The sequence below is a fragment of the Primulina huaijiensis genome, chromosome 18, assembly GCF_012295235.1.
Source record: "Primulina huaijiensis isolate GDHJ02 chromosome 18, ASM1229523v2, whole genome shotgun sequence".
NCBI classification, from domain to species: Eukaryota; Viridiplantae; Streptophyta; class Magnoliopsida; order Lamiales; family Gesneriaceae; genus Primulina; species Primulina huaijiensis.
Window position 1 is genome coordinate 839,663 of NC_133323.1, and position 25,309 is coordinate 864,971.

A 25,309-nucleotide genomic window follows, 5' to 3' on the forward strand; every position below is an offset into this window, starting at 1 on the left:
TGGATGATAAAAACAAAGATAAATCGTTAATGGAATCGGCCCTTAGTCGTCTGTTGACGTAAAAGCCATCCGACAGAGATTAGAAAATATAACGTAAATGACAACATTAGGGATCCCTACTCGATTAGTAATTTATTTAGCGCTAATTAATCGATGATTAAAAAATGTAATTATGCTTTTCTGCACTCGAAAGGGTGACGTCACAAGGTCCCACGTGTCACCTTTAGATTGAACATTTTGTCGGTCCGGCGGATATGTTTTACATAGGTCGTTCCAAGTACAAGATGAAAAAGGATATACATACCCGGCTGTCGTCCACGTTTATAATCTACGGGGTAATATTACTTCGATTCAATATCATATGATCAAAAATATAATTTTTGTAATAAGATAGACGAAATAATAAATGTCAATTTTATATATATTGAACTCTATTAGCTGATAACTTGTAGTCCATATAAAAATAATGTCTAAAATTTACGATGAGTGTCGAGTTCGAAATCCAATTATAACAAATCGAATTGAATATTGATTATTGTAATATAAAAGATCGTACAATATAAATGGTATATTCATTTAGTATATTGTGTTTGATAAGCATTTGATACATTTAAATTTCTTTTCCATGACATGTACTTTCAATAAATACGTGTATTCATTGTACTTAAATTATGAGATATGGTATTTAATTTAAGCAATTAATACTTGAAATAAACGTCCGAGGATTGTGCTCTATTTTTCAGTTGTTTAATTTAATGTGCAATACACGAAGTAGACAATATGGGAAAATTTAGTATGCATGAAATGTAAACCTAGGAATGTGACGTAGCCGCTAGTGGAAAATTTCAAAGTTGTTTTGCTATATAAACAACAACGGACTCCTTGTTAGAACTCGCACCACCAACACAAATTCTTAACATTCGATTTGATTTCGATCTTGATAGTTTTCGCATAATGGCCGTCGATTCTTCTCCACGATCGGCTGTGAACTGTCCGGAGCCGAACGAGAAATTTGCAAAGGCTCTTCAATTTATTGAAGATATGACAAAAAACACAGATTCCGTACAAGAGAAGGTGTTGGCCGAAATATTAGGCCAGAATACTGAAACTGAGTATCTGCAAAGGTTCAATCTCAATGGTGCCACCGACCGGGATTCTTTTAAGTCACGGATCCCTGTTGTCACCTACGAGGATCTACAACCTGAGATTCAACGAATCGCGAACGGGGATTTTTCGCCCATCCTTTGCTCTCAACCCATTTCTGAATTCCTTACTAGGTAACCTTCAAAAGAAAAACGAGCAATCGTTGTACTATACATATTTGATTCATGTTTTTTTATATCAAGGCTGGGAAAAACCGCGGATAGACTCCCTTTTTTTTTTTTTAAAAAAAAAGACAAGACAGATCCAGGAACAGGTGCAATATCTTCTCGACTGAATTTTTGGATATACAACCAAATACAGTGGCTGGAAGTTAAATGACTAGAATCGTGGATTTGCTGTTTTAATTTTTTTTGTTTTAATATAATTACATTTAATTTGAATGTCTGAAGATAAATAACTTCTCTCCAGTGTTTCTTGGATTTCTTTTCACCTTTTTTTTTCAATTATCATGCATGCACACAGCACACACACAGAATATGTGACTCGACGTCGTAATCCAACTGATCCACTTTATATTGACTGAATTTGCAGTTCTGGAACATCTGCGGGTGAAAGGAAACTCATGCCAACAATCAGTGAAGAGATGAACCGCCGCCAGTTGTTGTACAACCTTCTCATGCCCGTAATGAACCTGTAAGAGTATTCACAATCTTTGGTTTCCCCCATTAATTTACTGGTTTTTAATAAATGAAATATCTCAACGTATAGATTATGAAACCAAATTTTTTAACTATATACTAATTACTCTCTTAAACTGTAAGCAGATACGTTTCAGGACTGGACTGTGGAAAAGGATTGTACTTTCTGTTTGTGAAGGCAGAATCTAAAACTCCAGGCGGGTTGGTCGCGCGCCCGGTTCTCACCAGCTACTACCGGAGCGAACAATTTAAGACCCGACCCTACGATCCTTATAATGTCTACACAAGTCCAGATGAAGCTATTCTCTGCGTAGATTCTTTTCAAAGCATGTACACTCAGATGCTTTGTGGCCTTCTGATGCGTGAGGAAGTTCTGCGGGTTGGAGCTGTTTTTGCTTCGGGACTTCTCCGGGCCATTCGATTTCTCCAACTAAACTGGAGACAACTCGCGCATGATATTTCCACCGGCACTTTAAACCCTAGAATTACTGATACTTGTATTCAAGAAAAGATGGCTACGATTCTAAATGAACCTAACCCTAATCTGGCTGAATTTATTGCAAAAGAGTGCGAGGATGAGAATTGGGAGAGTATAATTCCGAGAATCTGGCCTAATACTAAATATCTTGATGTAATTGTTACAGGCGCCATGGCTCAATATATCCCACTTCTTGATTTTTACAGCGGAGGCCTACCACAAGCTTGTACCATGTACGCTTCATCGGAGTGCTATTTCGGGCTTAATTTGAAGCCCATGACGAAACCCTCGCAAGTCTCATACACCATCATGCCTAATATGGGATATTTCGAGTTTATACCTCACGGCCTATCAGCCCCGGTGAAGCTTTCTCGGGACTCACCACCCCGATTGGTGGATTTGGCCGATTTAGAAGTTGGTAAGGAGTACGAACTCGTTGTGACAACCTACTCGGGATTGTCCCGCTACCGAGTAGGCGATATCCTGCGAGTCACTGGATTTCACAACTCCGCACCACAATTCAAGTTCATCAGGCGGAAGAATGTCTTGCTGAGCATTGACTCGGACAAGACCGATGAATCTGAGCTTCAAAAGGCCGTTGAACATGCTTCAACTGTGCTGAGAGAGTTTAGGACAAGTGTGGTGGAGTACACTAGCTACGCTGACACGAAAACCATTCCAGGACATTATGTGATATATTGGGAATTACTTGTAAAAGATCCAGCTAATGGCCCAACTGATGATGTTTTGGCCAAATGCTGTCTCACCATGGAAGAAACTATGAATTCAGTTTATAGACAATGTCGAGTCGCAGATAACTCAGTTGGACCACTCGAAATCCGTATTGTGAAAAAGGGAACATTTGAGGAGCTCATGGATTATGCAATATCGAGAGGCGCATCAATCAATCAGTACAAAGCCCCAAGATGTGTAAGTTTCACGCCTATCGTTGAACTACTCAATGCTCGAGTTTTGTCAAAACATTTCAGCCCATCTGCCCCGAAATGGACGCCAGAACGACGAATTTGAACGCATGCAATATATTTGGAGTAAAAGTAGCATAAGGACTTGATCTTCTAAGCTACCAAGAATCTGTATAATGTGATTTCTTTGTGAGATGTTGATTGTTATATAAGCTTTAATTTGGAAAATGTGCTTCTCTTGTGTTTTCTTTCCGAATGTTCTATGATTCGATTGGCCTTGTTTGTGTGCGTATAGGTTCAAATAATATGTACGTACGTATATTGTGATATATATAGTCCATGTACGTAGTATATATATGTTTGGAGGCAAGCTGTGTAAGTTGGAGAAAGCGAAATGTGATCGATGGGTGGAGTCTGATTTGTTCTTTTTTAATTTCCATGAAAAAAACTGAAGAATTTATGTAAAAATTAAGGTTGTGATTAAATATTTTTGCTATTTTGTTAAAGTGCTTTTGCATTATTAGTTGCCATCAAATATGTAAGGTTTTCTATAATAAATTATATATTTATGTATATATAATACTATAAGCATGATTTATGTCTCTGGTGACTGATAAGTAGGAAATAAATGGAATGAACTTAATTTGTTGTTAGAAATGAAAATAAATAGAAGCAATTTAATGATTTTGCTTCGCTCCAATAATCACTTTTTAATTATTGCTATTTAATGATAAAAATAATAAATTAAACTTTGTTTATAGAATCAATATAAAAATTTCAAAATTAATTAATTAAACTTCAAGTTTTAATATATATGTGGGTAATTCACACACATATATATATATCTGTGTGTGTGTGTGTGTATACACACACACCCCATAATTAAAATAAATTAGGCATGAGACAATATTAAAAACAAATGGAACCAAAGAGATGAAAAGAAAACATAAGAGTTCCCTCAAATTTTGGCCACTACGTACCAAAGAATAGAAAGAGTGACAAATGAGGCGGATCCAAATGAAATTAATTAAGCCCCAAATCCAAAATGCAATATCAAACTCAAACAAAAAAATGTTAAAATGGACACAAAATAAAAGATCGAGAAGACATATGATTCTTTATAACAAGAAGATTAAACCGAACAAGGCCCCTCCGCCAATTGCCAAACTTCCAAGCAACTTCTGCATGGTCAACAATTTCTCTGCCCCATTCTGCATTGTACATAAAAGATTTTTAAAATAATAATAAAAATCACTAACCCAAACCTTATCCCGCGAATATTGGACAATGTCACCCTAATCCTCGTATATTGAGCCGCAAAATTTTTAAGAATTTATAATTTCAATAGACAAGTTGTCATGTTTATTATACCTATGCAAGGTGTCCATCATCATAAATATTAAATAACATACATAATTCATTGTTGTCAGCTCAAAAAATATGTTACCTAGACGCTCGTGAAGACAGTACTACAGATTTACATGTTCAAATAATGGAACAAGTGCAGGCTCATAAAAGACATTAAAAGAAAAATTAAACATGCAAGATTCGCGGTTGTTGAATCGGCAATGCGGGTGTGTAAGCATCGAAATGCAGAATATGATATTCCACGAAACCCGAATCGCTTTGGTCAGAGACATTTATTACATGTGTGTTTTGTCCTCAGATTAATTTGATATCTCAAGCTAAACGTGCGTTAGCAGAAAATGAGAGGGTGATATCATGCAATAGTACCGGGTCTGGGATATGATAATGGATCAATGGAGCTTTTTTGAGAGGATTCGGTGATGCGTACCTGATCGTTAGCAGCTGTCGTCGGACTAGGAGAAATGGAATCACTTGGTAGGGTAGATCCCGTTGGTGGCGCTGGCGGGCCAAGCAGCTTGGGCGCAGGAGCAGGCGCCTTTTTGACATTCTTTTTGCTAGGAGCTGGAGCCTTAGCCGGGGGCGTGGGAGCGGGTGGTCGTACGGGAGGAGTCCCAGCCTCTGGAGCGGGAACTGGTGGGGACTGAACTGGAGCGAGAGTTGGTGGTAAGGTGACCGGCACTAAAGCTGGAGGCGAGCTTACCCGAGCAACAATCGGTGGAGAACTCGCCGGAACTGAAACCGGAGGAGTCAAAACCGGTGCGGAGGCCGGAGGAGTGGGTGTGACAACAACAGGTGAAGCAGCGGGACTAACGGGGATCGCGACTGGGGCAGAAACCGGAGACTGAGCTCCGGCAGTAGCCAATGCTACGCAGATGAAGGCGAGTAGATATCCCGTTTCCCGGTGCATGGTTTTGGTGGATTGATTCTGCGCAGGGATATATTTTCAAAGAGAGTATTAAATAGTGAAAAGTTAGGGAAAATGGACATGCGGTAAACTTGACTGGGCCCTACTTTATGTGAGTAGGTTGGGATTCCCCCACATCATCCGATATTTTATAAGTGTTCCTTGCCCATTCCTACAACCACCGAATTTGATATATATATATATATTGATACGTTGCACAAGCAGTAGGGATGGCAATTTTCTCCACGGGTTTGGGGTTTTGCGGGGAAAATTCGAAACGGGAATAGGGATCCCTGATTTTTTCGGGTTTGGGTTCGGGTTCGAGGATTTAAAAAAATCCCCGATGTAGTTTGGGACGGGTATGAGATTATTATCCCCATCCCCGAAATCCCCGAACCCGTCCCGAAAATAATATTAATAATAAAATAATAGTATTGTTATTAATAATAATATAATAATATTATTATTTTTTTAAATATTAATTTTTAATATTATTATTAATATTGATATTGATATTAATATTAATATTATCTCTAATAATAATAGATAATAATAAGTTTTGGTTTGAGAAAATCTCCGAATCCGTCATCGTCTTGCCATATTAATATTTTTGAAACGGGGATGGGGGCGGGGATGGGAAGTTGATCCCCGAAATTTGGGGTTTGGGGATTCCCCGAACCCGAAAAAGCTGGGATGGGGGTGTGGATGGAATTCGGGGATGGGGATGGGAATGGCAAACCCGCCCTCGCCCCGGCCCATTGCCATCCCTACACAGCAGCGTATATATTTATACGGCTATCGATAATATGATATTCACGATACGATAAAACAAAGAAAAATTATACATTCATTAAATAAGTGTTACTTCATCGATGTTCATATAAGTCTGTACGGTCGATATATAATATATCAAAACTATATATATTTTATATATATATATATATATATTGAATACCATGATTTTCTAAAAAAGTTTTGTTTCATTGCCTTAAATTCTTGAGAACGGAAGCTTAGATGTAGTTTCTATGTTGAATGAATATGATTGGTGCATGTGTATAGTTTTATCTTGATAATGATCAAATTTAATTAGCTGTCCCTAACGACTCACATGCATGTTTTAAATTTTACTCTATTGATCGACATTTTTATAGGATATTTTCTAATTATGAAATAATTCTATCATCAAATATTGATGGTGTTGGGATGTAATAATTGTCAGTATAGGTAGCAATCAAATCATAGGGCTTAATTGAGCTTTTGTATAAGTTTAAAATATCTGAATTGTTTCGTTATCAACAATATGATTTTTAGTAAAATGAAAAACATTTCATTATAAAAACGAAAGTAGTACTCTATCTTTGAATTCGTAAAAAGTAATATATAATGTTCCATTCGATCCATTTCCAGAAATATTTTAATTTAATTTCATAATAAAGCATCTCTTTAAGCTGCATCTGAAAATAATATATGAATATAAACCTTATACGTAAAAACAATAGGTTTTCAATTTGCAAAATATTTGTTTTGTAAAATTAATACACGTACAAAAACTATTGTGAAACGGTTTCACGAGTTAATTTTGTGGGACGGATCTCCAACATGACTTAACTCATGGAAAATATAATTTTTTATGTCAAAAATATTATTTTTCTATTACAGATATAAATCGAGCATATTCATCTAACAAATATAGATCATTCTCCCAATACACTACTCAAATTAATATATATTATGATTGACTTGATCGATGGTTCAGTAACCCTGGGTCAGTTTTTTTCCCTTTCTGTTCAATTTTGTTGTGCTTTCGGAGTTAAACTACAGTTGTAAATAAACGTGTGGGACAGTAAGCTTAAACAAATAAAAAGCCAATCAAATAGAAACACGTTGATTCGTCGGTGGTGATTGGCCGGGTAATCATGCACGCCACCCCTCTTCTATGAAAATTTTGACCAAAATTATTCAAATGATATATTGCTTTTAATATCATAACTGTAAGTATAAAATTGTAATTTTTTTTAAAAAATATTTAAAAAATAATAATAAATAGGTATATTGTGAAACGATCTTATATAAACAATAATTTTAAAAGATTTGCATATTTTGAGCTATATACCTTAGAGTTACAGCTCAATTTTGAAGATTCCCACATCAGAGATACAAACGTAAAATATTAAACATTTTGANAATAATGGAATTACACCAAATTTCGGATCATCAATAGCTTGTTCTGTGCTGGAAGAACTAATGCAACAGTATTATTATAATAATGATGCAATAATGTGACGTGGATCTTTTCATATGACTTAATGCATTCAACTCATTGCATGTTACCGATCATTATATTATTACAACTTGTATATAAATAATATTAAAAATTTTATTTTTGGAGTTTTTCAACAATGTTATTTGACATGAATATGACAATTGGATTAATATTGTATTAGCACATTGTCTATATTTTAGGATTACGTTTAAATAGAAAAATTCAGATTCATTTATTTATTTTAATGAATTTTATGTTACGTGAATCTCAAATTCATATCTTGGTTATACATGACACCATCTCAAACAGCCCAACAAAACAATATGAGCCATTCAACCCAAGAAATCAAACATGGGCTTTCCGTCGTTCTTAAATTTTTATTTATTTTACAGCATACAGTCGAAATTTTTATATAGCAAAAATATTCAACAATCAACACAAGATATATAATCTATGGTTGATTTATACTAAATTATACCAAATGGTCATCCCAACATTTTGGAAACTTTAGATTTTTTAGTCGGAAGTGTTATATATTTGTCTCACGTTAATTAAAAATGAAAGTTTAAAATGTTTCTATAGAGACCTATTGTAGTATGAGCTCGGGGAATGAGATAACGGTATCAAAGTCAGTCACTAGCAAGAACACCGGGAAATAAGTGTTATGCAGTGCTAAGTGGTTGGGAGTCACATCTTGAACTTGCAGCACAAAGTGCTACATCACATGAGTCACATCTTGAACATCTATGAGTCGTTTCTAGATTCTTGACGCTAAAGGATAGAGGGACAGGCAGCGACAGGAACGTCGCGTTCTAAAAGAGGATCGATTGTGACACCCTTGTTCCACATTTGGTTAAAAATGAAAGTTTAAAATCTTTATAAGAACTTATAATAGAGTCTAATATATAATGTCAATTTGCCCTCTAATAATCTAATGGCATCCGATTCTTACCTACATGTCGATTTAAAATATCTACATGCTTGTTTTTAAAATGCGATATTTCAAAATTTTATATCTTTATTTATCTTGTTCCATGTCTTTGTTTATTTTATTTTCTGATAATAGCTACGTGATACACACACTCTTCGGCCGGTCTCACTGGAGCACTCGCTCTAATGAATGTAACATGCTCCTACCTTCCTTGAAAAATAAACTGTGATTGCAAGAGAGTGAGCAAACACTCGAGAAATTTGGGCAAAGGGTGAGTATTGTGAATTACGCTATTGTTTAAAGTTGTGTTTAGATTGATATAATTAATATCGAGAAAGATATTTGGTTTGGGTAAATATTTGAAAAATGAATTTTAAATTACATCTATATTTAGTTTGTTAGAAATCCACTGTACTTATTATTGAAAATACCTAACTGGTAAATTTTTTTTTTTATCTATCCAAACAAATAAAAAAATCGAAATATATCATTTCAAATACATCAATACAAACACAATCTAACCGAGAAAATGTATATTATTACCGTATTTTCAAAATATCAAACTTTTATATGGATATTTTTTTAAAAAATAAAACTCAATAGTCGTACTAAAATAGTGATGACATATATTTTCCGAGCTAGCTTTTGGGTGTTGAAAGTGCGGACAAGAATATTATTATTCCACAACGTCGGGACGTGAGTTTGGGATAATTTTGAAAGAGAAGAGGACCACGAACTGCGACATCTCCTGATGGAAGAATTTAGGCCATAAGAAATAATTTTCTGCAATCCAATCTATCATCATATATCCATGCATTTCTTGCCTTTATTTATAAGTGTCTCCCGTGCTTCTTGGCAGTGATGAAATGCCTAAAAATGATCGAAAGTGCTACCAAAATTTCACACTTTAATCATGAAGCCACCCACTCCCACCGCCTTCTCCCACTCTTTCCATCCAATTTTAAATTTACTTCTTTGCTTTTTTTGATGGAATATATTTCTAAATAAATTTATATTTCAATTATTATATGAATCATGTGATTTGAGATGATGGTTTCTAAATCTATTACTTTTTTTTAAAAGAATTATTTTTTATATTGAAAAAATTGAAGTAAATTTCAAATAGATATATCTCAAATCAAGTTTCGTATCCAAATCAAACTTATCTCAATAAAAAAGCAACCTCATATACTATATTTATATCATATTATCATATATAGATACAGTCGTATACCATAATATTAGCAATTATTGATCCCAACAATAACCATTACGGGAAATGCTATCAATTTGCAACACAAAATTTGCATACATGGCCTTATAACTCCGACGCTATTAGCTAAAACAAGCGTGTGCCACGAAAGGAAAAATTAAAATCGACGTCCGACTCGAGTCTATTACTTCTTATTTACAATGACCTAAAATGTTTGATTTTCGTGTCATGGGATATTTAGAGGTGCTTCGAACACGTACAATATATAAAAAGTTAAAATACGATGATCGAAATTCTATTTGATTTTGTTCATATGAGAATAACTTAGAGATATAGTATCACATCCCAGACCAGAAGATTATACTGATTTGATCGAACAATCTTAATATAAAATTGGATGTTTTTTATCCCAACTTAATAAAAAAATGTAATAAAACTTAGATAATTATTACAAAATATATTTAATATAATCTAGCGAAGAGTTAAAAGTTCATTTATGAATAATGGGTTTAATTTGAATTAAAGAATTTGATCTCATAATAGATTTGAAGTTTAGGTTCAAGTTGTTCCAATCTTGTATGCATGTAAAATCTACTTGTTTTCTCAGTTGATCTATATATAATTATCATTACCACTTATATTTTTACTTCATTATTTGGTGTTAAAGATCATTGACTTGTGTTTTATTTTATACTAAAAGTTAGTTCAGGGAAGGAAAGATTTATCATGTTCATATATACGATACAACTTTTAAAAACGTAAATAAACCGATGTGAAACATTTGGAACATAAATTTCATCCATAATCATTCAAATACTACACATTTTTTTCGATTATAATTATGTTCAGATAGATATATATCTTAGTTAGATAAGCAAACTACTGTTCAATGAGATAATAATTCAAAACTAATAATTAGTAAAATAATACCCAAAAAATTAAAAGGTAAACTAAATTAAATAACACTAATATCCCAGGAAAAAAGGTAAATAAGCAGGTAAAACAAAGTATTTGGAATCAAGCTTCATCGGCTGGGCCTTCTACGGAAAGCTGCTTTAACCATTCAAACGTTCGATGATGGGACAACTGCTTTTTTGCCGCCTGCGGTTTCATCTGTTCCACATTCTCATTCTCATCTTCAATCCTAGGAGCTTGAATCTCGCTCTCACTGGCGCTTTTCTTGATTTGTGCGATTTTAGAACTAACTATATCGACCGCATCATTTGTACACATGCATCCATTAAGAAAACCTTTCTTCTTCTTGTCTAGGCTGATCTTGTTGCTGCTACTGCTTAATGAACTGGTGTTGCTTCCCGTGCTGTTACGGCTCCAGAAATTCTTGCAATTCGTGCTGTTGTTGGGACATCGTGTTTTGAGATCCTGCAATGCGATTTCAGGCGGAGCTGTGACTAAGCCTAGTCGGAAAACGTTCCATATGGCCGATGATGTTTTCTTTGTGCAGTTCCGGTTGTTTGAATTCACAATTCCAGGTCTGTTTGAAGAGTTTAATCTGGGAGATGGGCTCGGGTGGGAGTGGAATTGGTTCTGCGGGGGCTTCGGCCGCTTATGGTGGGGCTTCGGATGAGTGGCGGCGGAGGAGCTGCCGCCGCTGGATGACTGGTGGCTGCTGCTGATACTGCTGCTTCTGCTGGAATAATATTCCATGGATTCTGACCTGGAAATTGAATCGCTTCCGCAGTACTGTAATAATCCTTTCTCAGAGCTTACAGAATGGCGTAATGGCAGAATTTGGCCCTGGAAAAACACTTCATCCGCGGCGCACATTTCTGATTCCTTCGACAGAGAGCAGAAATCGAAATCTTCTTGAATTTCAATTGCTCTTAGAGGAATATTACTCGGGCTTTTTTCCTCATCTCTCTCTTTTCTTGAATTCTGAATCATTGGGAGATCACATAGAGACGGGGCTTCTTCCTCCTCTTCATCTTCTTCTTGCCGTAAATTAACAATTTTTTCTGTAGAATTCTCCATCTCCACTCAAGAATTCGGTTCGGAATTCAAATATTTTAACTTCTGTCAAGAAAGAAAGAAAGAACTTCACTTCTAATTTATAGTATTACTGTCAACAATTACATTGAGAATTCAAGAAAATGATAGAGAGACAAGTGGAACATAGAAATGAGAAAAAAAAAAGGAGCAAAGGTTTCAGATTTGAGGGAGACGATAGAAGATTAGATTACAAATGGAAATGACTGCAGGCGACCCAAAATTTTTGTACTTTTCTTGTTTGGGAGTGAAGAGAAGTCTTATGGGGCACCTAAGCCGGCTACCCTTTATTTAACTGAGCGTGAATAAATTTCTAGTTCATTGTTATACAACAAAAAGCTGAACTTTTTTCTAGAATCACAATGATTAACAAGCTTATGCCTAAAGTGGGTCGGCCTGGGATTATTTTTTCTCCTTGCTTTATCCAGAGAATTTGAACTGAGAATGGCTTTAAAATTATTAAAAAACATGTGGTAACTGTAAAAAACACGGCTTTCGCTAGGTGTGCCTGAGAAGAAATTATTCTTTCCACGTACTCCCATTGTCGTGTCTGGTAGGTTTACATGAGTTATTCTATTTGGACTATCTCAACTAAAAACTCACAGCCAGAATCCATTTTGGTCATGATACGTGGAGAGAACGCTCCAGATTTATCATAGGTTTCATTTCTAAGCTACAATTGGGAATTTTTTATACATTTTTTTAATGATTGGATTATATTTCTTAGTGATGATATGTGATTCAAGAATGTTAATCGGTTTACATTTTCAGCGATAATATTATGATTATCTATAGAATTTAAAACTCCAAAAAACTGAAACAATAAAAAAATGATGATCATATGAATTTTTGTCATATTCTCCACAATAATATTATTCTCAACTTTGGTTGAACACCAAACCGTTATAAATTGATGATTTCACTTGTCGCATCACATCAAACTCTCCAGATTTCAAGAAATAATTTGTTGTGGGGTTTGAGATGCAAGATAAGAATTATTGTTTTCTTTTTTTTATAAATGAAACTTCAATTCGAAGTTGGTTTGTTAGAATGTTGATGCACGATTATTAATGGAACAGATAGTGATGTTAGAATTAAATATTTGGCAAAGCTTGTGAAATTAAATGATGTTGTAATAACAGTAGTGGTTTGCATATGTGTGTGACAGGTAAGGAATAGCCAGATATGTGTATCATTTAATGGTTCGCTTCGTGCCTCAATTTGTCTTGTGGAAGACATTTGAACACGAGATGATGATAAAGTAAGAGGTATTATATTAAATCTTTGGATTTTTTTTATCCTGTTTCATTTACTTCTACGTCACATATTTTGGTTGTGAGATAAATGGGGCCAAAAGAGGTCATTCAAATGTTTAAATAAATTATTAGGTTTTTTGTGTGACATAGTTTTACGGATATAAGATTTATATTCGTAAACTTGATTCATAAAAAATAATAATTTTAACATAAAAATAATATAAAAAAAAAGTTGGACAAATTTGAGACTAATAATGGATGGGCGAAAGATGTGTTCGTCGGGGAGATTAGACTTTGACAGTACTCCACACGTACACACACTCGTTGTTCTTCGCATCTATAAACAGACAAACCAAACTTTAAGAGGCTCATATTTTTCAGTCCAATTCCATATAAGAATAATTCATTCGTATAATCGACCTTCTGATCGTTTTCTGAAATATTTTTAAATTGATTTTATAATAATATTCTTATCTTCTAGAACAACATGCTCAATTAATCACATGATAATTCCATATATATATTTTTATTTTAAATTCAAATGATTGATTGAACATGTTTTTATTAAAATATAAGGTGAATAACAGTCAATCAATATCAATTTTTATTTTAATTCAAATGATTAATTTCCAGTTTTATTTTATTTAATGTGTATTTATATATATGGTTTGTTATATTTCTGATAATTGGTTAATTACAAGCTTCAAATTAAATATAATATTTATTAGAAAAATAATATAAAAATATAATTGAGACGGAAGAATACAATTAGGTCTTTTAAAATGGCCCTAATTTAATATTTATCAGGGCCAATAGTTTGCAGTTTACGAGCCCACGAACATTTTAAAGTTCATTTTATGTATTGGACAGACTTGTTTTCTCGTACAGCAAAGGAAATCCAACGTGGAAGAAAATAGCATGTCAAATTGAGCGTGACGATATTTTTTGTATATACAATTTATCAGTTAACCATTATGCTTATGTTGTATTTGGATAGAAAGATCTGCTTTGAAAAATTAATTTTTCCTTTTTCTACTTAATTAATCGTGCCTAACTTTTAACTATTAATGTGGGATAAAGTCTGACATTTCAAATTAATAGATGGGGATAATAAATCAACCGAAATTGGCTTTCAGTCATCGACCGTCGTTTTTTTTTGTGTTTAATCTTTGGGTACTTTTTTAGTACCACATTTCCACATGAAGTGTACCACATTTCACATGAAGTGTACCACAATTTGTATGACACAATACCATAATTTTGTGGATAGAGAGTGAACCCAAAAAAATATTTTGATTGGGGACCCGTAAATCAAATTCTGATTTATCAATCTGATTTTTCTCGATTAAAATCATTTAGACCAAAACAAAAAACACAGGATTCACCTAGAAATCACGAAGCACTGAGGCTGGCTTTAAATTCCACAAGAATCTCACTTGTATGAAGTTCAGTTATTGTTTGGAATTGATCGCAACTGATATTCACAATAATGAAGATCAAAGGAAGCAAATTCGGTGGAGGAACTCGGACGAAATTAGGGTTGCCGTGGATTTTCCTCCTATGTCTCTCCTGCTTCCTCGCCGGTTTTTCTGGTTCATATCTTTTTTCCAATCAGGTCAGTATGTATATACTCATTTTGAGAAAATGAGTGTCTGCAAACATTTTTGAAGTATGGAGTGTTAAATGTGTATATGCGGTACATGTTGGTACTGTGTATGCTTGATCGTCCTTATTTACTTGCGTGAGATAGGAGATGCCAAGGCCGCCGCAGCGGAGCATGGAGGAAGAGAAGTTGGAATTTAAGGCTCTGCCACATGGAGAATCCGGTGAAGAGTCCGTTGCGACGATCCCCTTTCAGGTATGTTTCAATTCCTTTTTTTGTTCTTTTTTGCGTTATGGGTTTGAATCGACAGAAGTTTCACAATGCAGTGGCGGTCTTTTCTGATATTTGTTTTCTTATATGGATTTTAGTTTGAATAGATACAAATAGCAGGACCACGGGATGAATGAATTGGTGGTGTGTGCCGGGAGGAATAATTTTTATCAGGATTTAACAGAAAATGATGGTTAAAACAAACAAGATGGTAAATTTGAAAGGAAAAATTTTTATATGTGTACGTATGTATGTTTTTAAAGCTTATTTGAGTAAGTTTGTATAATGTATATAACTTTCCATAGAGGGCTTTAGGTTTCGAAGACCAAACCTCGCTGTAGAATGTAGACATAAGAATTTGAAACTAATGGTTTTTGGGCCCAGGAGATTCATCATCGAAATTTTGCTGGAAGGAAAATTATGAGATTATGATAAATCCTTAAGTTTTTTAAATTGATGAGTTAACGAATTCTATCGAATGATTGTGTCATATTTTGTGCTGGATTTGCTAGTTTCTGGTTTAATAAACTTGGATCATCTGAAAAAAACTTATATATTCATACATGATAATTATCACCTACTGTCCTAGAATAGCAAAAGTTGGAGGATAATTTAAATATAAATTGAAAAGAAAGAAATAAACTTGCGATGAAGATAAATATATGCAGTTACTTAACTCTTAGACGTGAAGCAGTTTGATGGATGCAAGTCTGACACAGTTTTCATCCTTCCTTGATATTTTATATAATTATTATGTTTTAACATGTCTATCATGTTTCTTCAACTCTATCTGTAGATTCTGAGCTGGAATCCTCGTGCATTATACTTCCCAAATTTTGCGACTGCAGAACAATGTCAAAGCATTATCCAAATGGCCAAGCTGCATCTCAAGCCATCATCCTTAGCTCTACGTGAAGGAGAAACAGCGGAAAGTACTCAGGGAATTAGGACGAGGTGATTTGATTACACATGCATCTGTATTCTAAGTGGTGGAGTAAGGAAGCTGTATATGGTTGTGTGTTTTGCCTCTCTTTCATTTCACCTCTTGTGTATTTGTTTTATTTTCTTTTGTTACTAGTTCTGGCATGTTTATGAGCTCATCTGATGACAAAACTGGAATCCTGGATCAGATTGAAACAAAAATTGCTAAAGCAACAATGATCCCTAAGAATCATGGAGAGGTATTTTTGTTTTAAGCTAGATTAATTTTTTTTTCTCTATGTAGTTTTTATTATTCAAAATCTCTAACTAAACCATCAAAAATCACGATTTCAGTTTATCTCTAAGGTTTTCCTGATAATGGCCTTGCATCATGTTTCAGTCTTTTAATGTCTTACGATATGAGATTGGACAGAGATACCATTCACATTATGATGCTTTCAATCCAGCTGAATATGGTCCACAGAAGAGCCAAAGGGTAACGAAAGCCAGACAATATGTTATTCTTGAGTTCTTTACTGTTAGAGATGTTCTGGAACTCAACTCACGAAAACTGGAAACCTAGTGATATTTGTATCGAAGAATCCACATGTTGTTCATCATATAAAAACTAATGACTTCCCATTTGTATTCTCTGGGATAATTCTGACGAACTGCCATATTAACGAAAATAATCATAAATAACCTTTATATTTTTCATGTGATAGTTCATCGTTCTGCTAACTGCCAAAATGTTCAGTTTCCTTACAAAAAGAGTTATAACTTACCCTGGTAAAATTTTGTTGTCACCAATCTCAATATTTTGTCTATATTCATTTTCGTTTGCAATGTTTTTAATCATTCTCTTTTTGACGGCACAGCTGACTATTTTATCCACACAAAAATCACTTGTTCATTTCCATGGGATTTTTGATTTGACAATTGTTTCTCCTTTGTTGTCTGTGCTCTTACTAGTTTACTGCTTTTATTAACTCTTTACTGCGAACTTGTTCAGATTGCTTCGTTCTTGTTGTATCTATCTGATGTTCAAGAAGGGGGAGAAACCATGTTTCCTTTCGAGGTAATGTTCTCTACTTTTCTAGCTTTAATTCCCTCCGGTGGCCATGTACCCCCTCGAGTTGCCAATTGCTATACGTAACAAAATGCTTTTTGATGTACAGAATGGACAAAACATGAATTCCAATTACAATTTTCGTCAATGTGTTGGTTTGAAAGTTAAACCCCGAAGGGGCGATGGACTTTTATTCTATTCACTGTTCCCGAATAGCACAATTGATCTTGTAAGTAAAACTTAGACATCTACGTTAGGTCCATTCTTCCGTAGAAAGCAATTTCGTGTTTTTTGAGAGTGTAACATGCTGATGAGCTTACATCGCTGGTGAAGATTCATTTGTTTTCCTCGTATTTATGTATCACAGCGTATCGAAATAATCTTCATTTTTTTCCTCATATTTATGTATCACAGCATTTCGAAATATTACGAACTGGTGCGTTTTGCTATGTTTGGTGTACAGACGTCTCTCCATGGGAGCTGCCCAGTAATCAAAGGTGAAAAATGGGTGGCCACCAAGTGGATCAGGAACCAAGAACGGGACGTTAATGATTATTAATGTATACAAGGAGCTTGGCATTTATGAGAAATCAGTAGGGCGAACTTTTGGCTGTGCATAGGGTACAGGAAACATACATTTTTTCTCAATAATAAGTAGACAACTAGCCAAAGTTTATTCATGCTTGGAACTTTCACAAACTCCTCCCCACATGGAAATAAAATTTTGAGCTACATGTGAGGGGTGATTTACCTGCTATGATTAGATGTTCTGTTTCCGATTGCGATTGAAAATATATAGAAAACACATAGTAAACCAAGGGACAACATATCTCAATCATAATTGCATCGGCCAAAATCAGATTGAGGATAGGGCGTTATATCACAGACCATGAACTATTTTCGGAACCCGAGTGGCCAACTAGGTCGGCTATGATGGTTTGATTGGATTCGAGTGACATTTACAGGGATAGGAAGGCATTGTGAGAAATAACAATTAACAAATCAATGTGGATGGTCGATTGATCATCTAAAATTCTCTATGAAAAGCACCAACTTCTCGTTGGAACAAATGTCTTATTTCGTAGTCTCTCCTTTTCGGTAAAAACTAATATAAACAAACAGGGAATGCATGTTATATGGATTGCAGAATACTAAAATCAACAAATATTTTACTTTCTTGGGTTCAGAACAGCGATCTATTCCTAGATTTCAAAAAAAAGGAGAAGAAAAAACAGCAATCTATCCCTTGCCATCCCCAGGAAGTTAGAGAAACCACTACCACCAATTGGTCTCGCATATTTACCTGAAAGTAAAAAACAACTAGTTAATAAGAAATAACTAATCAAAACCTCGTAATGGTGGCGTAATGGTTTTCATATAACATGATAGCTAAGAAAAGAAAAGAAAAATATAACCATTGAGGCCATTACTTTCGATCATCTATTTCGGTCAAAAGTTATTTTTTCCAACATATATTTGACAGACATATTTACTTCGAAGATATCTAGATTAACATGGTAGTGGAGTGATTCGCTAAGTCGGGTTTTCCAGAGATATCTAGATTAACACGGTAGTGGAGTGATTCGCTAAGTCGGGTTTTCCAGAGGACGCCTCGTCAATCCTTACCCTGTATATGTCATAGAGACTTCCCAGTGCCATGAACTAGGATCAGTAGTATGATAATACCAGAAAAATACGATAACAATGGAAGGGAAGGGTGTAAGATCCATTGCTTGCTAAGTTTTATCCTCATATGCCAAGTTGGCAACTAAGGATGTATGTATCTGCCTTATCTTCCCTTCTTTCTAAATCAACCTACCAAATTATCGAATCTACCACCAGAACAGTTAAAATTGATACACTTCACCTTTGAATTTCTTTCCCTTTTTCCCCCTCTTTTGCCCTTTTTCCTTTAGGTTTTGTCAGGGGGTTGGATGGCAGAATTAAGGTCGTGATTTTAGACCAACGCAGAACATGGTTCTTTTCCCCTAACAATATATCAAGATTCAAAGAGATATCACTTGTTCACCTACTGCATCATTTTTTCCACATCCCATCAAATAGTTCAGTAATCGGACCCTCATATACATCCTTTTTTAAGCAAAACCTTATGCGCTCAAGAGATCGAATAATGTACCTTAAATATAAGATCAAACTTCATATTTATCAGGCTGAGACGATCTCTTTCATCCACAGAAGTTACTTAAATCTTGTGTATATTCGGTACCTTCACCCTATCATAGAGAAATTTCAGAACATTGATATCATAGTAGTAAAAAAAACACTAAAATAATAAGAGGTCATTGAATGTGAGTATAAGGTGATTTTAAATAGCGACAATCTCATCCACCTTCCACTCAGGAACTTGTTCGGATAAAATGTTGATATACTTCTCCATCGCCGTTTCTCTGCTCATGTTACCTAGCTTCTGCCAGGCGTTCCTGTCACATTACGAATTATTTCATTAGTCAATTCACTTTAAAGCCTTAGGCTCCTATTAAACATATAACCACTAAATGAGAACCAGATTTCTGTAGTACGGTAGACCAAGAATCCCATTAAAACCTCTACAAAGGATACAATACAATCGTATATCACACTTTATAAAACGTTCAAAAGCTCCTTTCTTACTAGCGCATTAACTTGACCGTGACAACAATTTCAATCTACCCAGCAAACCCTCATGAACCATCTCTGCCTGAGCATTGAGTACCCAACTACTCACTTTTCTTGAATAAAGATATTCTACATCAATCCGACATGTTTGATCTTTAGTTTCACGTTAAAATACGAGTTCAAAAACAAATTTAAGAACAATTTAATGTCCCCTGCATATACATTACATAAAGTTAAGACAACCAAGTTTCAAATATCAAACCGAAGGATCCAAATAAGAAATTTTCTTGAAAATTTAAACAGCATACCACTTGGCTCTAGCAGAAACCTTCAATGCCATAGGTTGTGATCCATAACAAACCCCTTCAAGTGCAATTCTTTGAAGCCCATGTAACTGCAATTTCACATCTCCATTTACGCGATCAGCATTATTCTTAGAATTAACAAAAACCACAGCTTTACCAAAAGTCTTATCTAATTCAGTTCTCTCTATTCCCTCCCAATCTTCAAAATCACCCTTGGCAACTTCATCATCTTCCTCATTGATATCCATATTACAACTCAAGATTTCACCTTTGTTGTTTCCATTAATACCCAACGCCGCACTGAAAAAATTTGATTTTTCAGAGCTTGAAACTCCATAACTTTCTGCTTCTGCAAGTTCTTCTATTTCTTCGGAACCCACCCTTTCAAAAATTCCAGAAACTTCAAGTTTTTCACCGTCGTCAACAGCACCGCCGCCTTTCACCTCTTCTCGATCGTCACTCTCTTCCACTGTGCAAGACCCAGCTCCAATTTTGTTATAAGAATGACAAAGCAAACTACTTTTTTGTTCTACGTCGTCGCTATTTTTCCCGTCATCTTGAATTGATTCGAGAGTGTTGATGATAAAAAACACCAGTACAGAGAAGCCCACGACGAATAATAGTAAAAGCTGCACCAAATCCATGGGGATAGTACCAAAAGACCGAAACAAGTGATCCTTGAAAGTAGAGAGAAATCTTGGAGCTGGTCTTACGTTGAGTTTTTTTTAATTTTTTGTTTAATATTATGTAGTATTAAGAGTTTGAGTGGATTTATGAGAGGATATTCTCTTCTTGAAGAGGCAGAGTTACGTCTCGTTTAGGATTCGTTAGTGTTTCGCGGTGTGCGGGAGTTGTACGAGGACGACTCTCTTCTCCTAATCTTTAAATTCCATGGTAAAAATAGTTTTATTAAATGTACAAATTTTACCAAAATTAGGTGAAAACAGTCGTTGGGTTTCATTATTAAAATATTCTAAATTTAATCTATATAATATATATGCGAGTGCTGAGGTAGCGAATATTCTTGGAGTCCGTCGGTGCAAAATCTCAAATAATATAAAATATATATTAATTAACTATTTAAATGTTTGAATTTAATTTGTTTATAATATTCGTAAAAGCAAAATTAATTATCTTTCTGAAAGATATAGGTTCAGTTCATGCAAACTAAGGATTCAAAATTTATTTTAACATATGAAATTCATAAAAACGTGCTCAAATGGACCATTAAATATAATACGAGGGTACTACCATGCCTAATCACAACATATTAATATATACTGATATAAAGGAAATTAATGCATACGAAAAGTAGCATTAATTATAGATGCATATTTTGATTATAATTAATTATTGAATCTTATATATGTTATAATAATATAATATTAAAAATATTAACTTTTGTATTATAATTTCTAATATGAAATAATTAATTTATTGTTAAACATAGTATTTCTTTTTATTTTTATAATTCAATAAGAATATCAATATTGTACATATTAAATTATGGAAAAATAGTTTGAGAAAAGCAATTCAAATGAGAAATTTTTTTCAAATTAAACATCTTACACAAAACAAATTTTAAAAATAAAACTACTTCTTGTTGTTCATAAAGTGGACTAATTCTTCCACTTTTTATTTAGCATGCTAATGTAGTTGTCAAAGTTTAATTTAAGGGAGTGTTTGTACTCACTATTTTAAAAGTGATTCTTGGCTTTTGACTTAAAAATAATAAATTTAGTGTGTTCCTAACACAGATTATACGTTAGCTTTTGTTTTATTTAATTAAAATCCAAAAACTGATGAGATGTTGATTATGCTTTTTAAAAAATTATTATGGTAAAAATATAATATTAAAATTATTTATTTATCAGATACTCTTCATTTATAAATTTCAACTTTTCACTTTTATTTTCAAACATTACTCCTGATTTAATCTACAAATTTAATTTGTTCTACAAAATCATAATATTTTACAAATACTCAAGTTTATTACTTTATCCCACACAAACAATTAATTAAGTTGAATTTAAACTGTAACTTTTGAATAAAAGTATAATTAAAAATGAAAATTTTACATTAACAATCTCTACATTTATATATATGAAACCAAACTCGTTATTATTTTTACACTGGATAAAAAAAAGTTGAATGTAAAATACATAAATATAAAAAAGAAGAACGCAAATAACCCAATTAAAAATCGTGTAACTACAACTTTGGAAATTGACTTGTACAAGTCAATGGCTAGTATAATTATAAGAGGTCATTTTAGTCAAATAAAAAAGAGTAGCAATTAAATTAAACAGGGGAAAATTTATATGTCATAAAATTAAATAAATCAAGTGAAGTAGGATAACTAATTTTTGGAGTATAAACATCGCTCTTTTTATTTTGTGTTAAATTACAATATCTTATGTCGAAATATTAAGAAAAATTCAAACTTAAATAGTTATACAACCATATCGAATTGGCATTATAAATTCATCGATAATACACGATAGATCTAAATAACTAAATAACCAAACCTCTATGTCGTCTACGACTACATGGATTATGGTTCTCTCCGACAACTCCATCTTACAGGGATGATAAAAATATATATATATATATATATAGTCACATGATTCAGGATAGACTATTTATTTTCAATATCTTTCTATTTTCATATCGATTTTGTGGTCAATAGCCTTAAAATTAACCAATTATAATATTTGTATTTATTGCAATTATTTTCATTTTTTTATATAGATATATAGCACCGACACCACATTCGTAGTTGATGAAATGTAAAAGGAGAGTGTTCCATCTTCTGTTGCCTTCTTATCTTATATATAATTAGATACATAAAATTGGAAGATTGATATCAAGCTGGTTGGCTCGGCTTTGTCAAGTCCAGTTCGACTCAATCAAGCTGGTTGGCTCGGCTTTGTCAAGTCCAGTTCGACCATGCGTTGTGCCATTTTATCAAGAAGAGAATCGAACGTGCCTTTGTACATCTTGGTTTCAAATGGATTTGGAAGTTACAACTGGCGATCAAGCGCCTTGAAAATCTTTAGGAAACGTAAGAAAAAAGGTGAAAATTCTCGATATACTAAGAGAGAAGCCATATTAAAATATATTATCAAATATCCATTATTTTCATGATTATTAATAAACATATTAGTATAAATAAATATAATCAAATGTTATAAAATTGTCTCTTGTAGCTCATGAATTAAATAATATTCAAATAACATATTTAATGTCTTATAAAGGTACTTTTTTTTCCTTATATACATATATATTAAATGATTAAATTATTTATATATCATTTTTATATTTCTACCAACAATTTAATTTTCTCGCGTCTTCAAATCGAGGAAAAAATTTATACAATTAAAGCACACTTTTTTCGTATCAAATTACGTTCTCACACATTATTTTAAATTATAATAGGTCATTTATATTATATATTTTGAAGGCATTCCTATTTATATATTTTTTCTTATAAATTATGTCATTACAATATTTGTTAAATAATGGGATGCTTGGCACCCGATAATAAGTTTATAACCACTCAAATCTAACAAAATCCAACTCGCGCCCACCCTAAATTGACCTCATCGAGTTGTGAACAATCATACATCACAAATAATCATATTTATTTTTTAAAAAAAGCAACGAAACATAATATTAATTTTCCTTTCTTTTATTTTTTCTTTTGATAGAAAAAATCATCAATTAAAAGCCATTAAGTTCATTTCGTTTAGTTTTATTACACTCTGAGCAATATCTCATGGCTTGATTTAATTACGAAACAGAACAATATTAGATTCGAGCTCAACTCGTTTAGGATATATATTAGCTTAGGATTGGCTCGAGCTTTTATTATTAAGCTCGGCTCATTTAAAAATTGATAAGCTCGCGAATAGCTTGAGTTCGGTTCATTAATAGCTTGTTTATCGTGTTTAACGAGCATGCTGCGAGCTCAGCTCGTGAAGCGGACTCGTTTACAAGATCATTTTAGAGTTCGTCGAGTATTTTTAGCCAAAAAACCAACAATATATGATAATTTAAAGGAGTGTATGGTTATCATTTTCTAGGATTTCAATATCTTACATTTCAATAAATTAACAATGTTGGACTATAACACATGCTCAAAAAACTAGCCGAGATCGAGATCAAACTCGCGAACAGCTCGTGAGCGAGAGCTTACTCACGAGCCAATTATCTTTAAGCTCGTGCTCAGGTCGATATGCTTAACGAACAATCTCGAACGGGTTTTTTATCGACCCGAGCTTCGAAAATCTCGTGGGCGACTTGGTCTGTTTACATCTTGTTAGATTAGAATATTTCTTTTACTCTTAGTTTTGTTGATCGACAAAATAACAACATCGAGCTGTTACAGGAAAGAGGAAACCAACCACTATATTGTTTTGTAATTTCAGATCTTCGATCACTAATGAGGAAGTTAGACAACTCAAGCTATTTAATATTTCCAAGTTGCGGATCACTCAAAGTTCTGACCAGAACTAGCTTTTAAATAAACATTCAATGTAGACTGTTGCTATCCAACCGTCGGTCAGAAATATGCAAAGTAAAGTAGATACTTGTTTTCCAAGCGTTTTGAAAATACCTATTTTGGTATAAAACTGCAGTATTACACCAACTTCCAATGTGACAGGAAGTTTCCTAGTATGCTTAAAAATCAAATTGCTTTTCAGAGTGTATTCAAGCTAAAGTCGAAAAAGTAAAGAGAACATTAAATGACGTTTATTGCAGTGTACGATGCTGATAGAGAAATAGTCATTATGTCGGGCATTGTAACAACTCGTGTGTTATCTTATCTGCATCTTAAAAAAATTTGAACACTCTTAAAACTTTATATTTTCAAGCCGCTCACTAAACACATGCTGAACATTTTGTATCAAATTTTCTAACGATCATCATTCTGCTACTTCACCAACTCAAGTCTTTACAAGCTATCTATGACTTTTGTTTCTAAGTGTCTGGTGAATATAGGATTCTTAATAGTGAGACTTGTAAAGAGTTTCGATTTAGACAGTTGATAAGTCCAATTTTAATTTAGTTGTTACAAGACGTTGTAAAAACAAAGTCTTTTAATGAAAATATTTTTAAGTAGAAGAATGAGTGTCGTAGGAGCTTGAGTTTCTGAACATCCATAAAAATCCTTGTGTCATTTACATTATGCATTTACTTTCAGTTATTTATCTTTTGTAGATGTTGGTACTTATTGAGCTGATCTTTTAAATATGTATTTATCACTAGCAATATTGGTCTATTTCCGCAATTTCACTTTTAGTGGTCCAATAAACTTTTTGTTCAAAGATACTAGTTTTAATAGCCTAAAAACTATTCAAACAACTTACTTTTTAAGAAT

At 33.6% G+C, this 25,309-nt stretch overlaps 4 protein-coding genes across 7 annotated transcripts; 2 read left to right on the forward strand and 2 right to left on the reverse strand.

Annotated features, from left to right (window-relative positions):
• The first annotated feature begins 913 nt into the window (after positions 1-913).
• On the forward strand, positions 914-3,408 carry LOC140965096 (probable indole-3-acetic acid-amido synthetase GH3.1). The gene is made up of 3 exons (XM_073425154.1): positions 914-1,277; positions 1,696-1,797; positions 1,929-3,408. The coding sequence occupies exons 1-3, from the start codon at positions 955-957 to the stop codon at positions 3,307-3,309; spliced, it is 1,806 nt and encodes a 601-aa protein (XP_073281255.1). The 5' UTR covers positions 914-954; the 3' UTR covers positions 3,310-3,408.
• A 687-nt stretch (positions 3,409-4,095) lies between these two features.
• Positions 4,096-5,555, reverse strand: LOC140965050 (uncharacterized). Its single transcript, XM_073425093.1, has 2 exons — positions 4,999-5,555; positions 4,096-4,414 (listed from the first exon to the last, which is right to left on the reverse strand). Exons 1-2 carry the CDS (start codon positions 5,476-5,478, stop codon positions 4,322-4,324), a joined length of 573 nt encoding a protein of 190 aa, XP_073281194.1. The 5' UTR covers positions 5,479-5,555; the 3' UTR covers positions 4,096-4,321.
• Positions 5,556-14,455: 8,900 nt separating this feature from the next.
• LOC140963857 (probable prolyl 4-hydroxylase 9) lies at positions 14,456-17,757 on the forward strand. Its single transcript, XM_073423317.1, has 8 exons — positions 14,456-14,757; positions 14,893-15,000; positions 15,812-15,969; positions 16,094-16,196; positions 16,337-16,432; positions 16,949-17,014; positions 17,115-17,234; positions 17,469-17,757. Exons 1-8 carry the CDS (start codon positions 14,632-14,634, stop codon positions 17,562-17,564), a joined length of 873 nt encoding a protein of 290 aa, XP_073279418.1. The 5' UTR covers positions 14,456-14,631; the 3' UTR covers positions 17,565-17,757.
• Positions 17,758-17,999: 242 nt separating this feature from the next.
• LOC140964011 (uncharacterized) lies at positions 18,000-20,764 on the reverse strand. 4 transcript variants are annotated; one of them, XR_012172799.1, is made up of 4 exons: positions 19,930-20,764; positions 19,356-19,446; positions 19,143-19,232; positions 18,000-18,308 (listed from the first exon to the last, which is right to left on the reverse strand). XR_012172799.1 is itself a non-coding variant. In XM_073423490.1 (4 exons), exons 1-3 carry the CDS (start codon positions 20,568-20,570, stop codon positions 19,192-19,194), a joined length of 780 nt encoding a protein of 259 aa, XP_073279591.1. In that variant the 5' UTR covers positions 20,571-20,764; the 3' UTR covers positions 18,000-18,308; positions 19,143-19,191. The 4 variants fall into 4 exon arrangements, 2 of the variants coding, with proteins under 2 accessions (XP_073279591.1, XP_073279592.1); XR_012172798.1 differs by having other exon boundaries at positions 19,347-19,446; XM_073423490.1 differs by having other exon boundaries at positions 19,143-19,239.
• Positions 20,765-25,309: the final 4,545 nt, after the last annotated feature.

What these genes read in the sequence shown, in the direction of transcription:
- LOC140965096 (XM_073425154.1), top strand. Translation starts at nt 955, where the DNA reads ATGGCCGTCGATTCTTCTCCACGATCGGCTGTGAACTGTCCGGAGCCG. An exon ending in ATTTCTGAATTCCTTACTAG is followed by an intron (nt 1,278 to 1,695) that starts GTAACCTTCAAA and finishes CTGAATTTGCAG; the next exon opens with TTCTGGAACATCTGCGGGTG. An exon ending in CTCATGCCCGTAATGAACCT is followed by an intron (nt 1,798 to 1,928) that starts GTAAGAGTATTC and finishes AACTGTAAGCAG; the next exon opens with ATACGTTTCAGGACTGGACT.
- LOC140965050 (XM_073425093.1), bottom strand. Translation starts at nt 5,478, where the DNA reads ATGCACCGGGAAACGGGATATCTACTCGCCTTCATCTGCGTAGCATTG. An exon ending in CGACAGCTGCTAACGATCAG is followed by an intron (nt 4,415 to 4,998) that starts GTACGCATCACC and finishes TGTACAATGCAG; the next exon opens with AATGGGGCAGAGAAATTGTT.
- LOC140963857 (XM_073423317.1), top strand. Translation starts at nt 14,632, where the DNA reads ATGAAGATCAAAGGAAGCAAATTCGGTGGAGGAACTCGGACGAAATTA. An exon ending in TCCCTAAGAATCATGGAGAG is followed by an intron (nt 16,197 to 16,336) that starts GTATTTTTGTTT and finishes ATCATGTTTCAG; the next exon opens with TCTTTTAATGTCTTACGATA. An exon ending in CGAATAGCACAATTGATCTT is followed by an intron (nt 17,235 to 17,468) that starts GTAAGTAAAACT and finishes TTTGGTGTACAG; the next exon opens with ACGTCTCTCCATGGGAGCTG.
- LOC140964011 (XM_073423490.1), bottom strand. Translation starts at nt 20,570, where the DNA reads ATGGATTTGGTGCAGCTTTTACTATTATTCGTCGTGGGCTTCTCTGTA. An exon ending in GTTTCTGCTAGAGCCAAGTG is followed by an intron (nt 19,447 to 19,929) that starts GTATGCTGTTTA and finishes GTAATGTGACAG; the next exon opens with GAACGCCTGGCAGAAGCTAG. An exon ending in AACAAGTTCCTGAGTGGAAG is followed by an intron (nt 19,240 to 19,355) that starts GTGGATGAGATT and finishes TCTCTATGATAG; the next exon opens with GGTGAAGGTACCGAATATAC.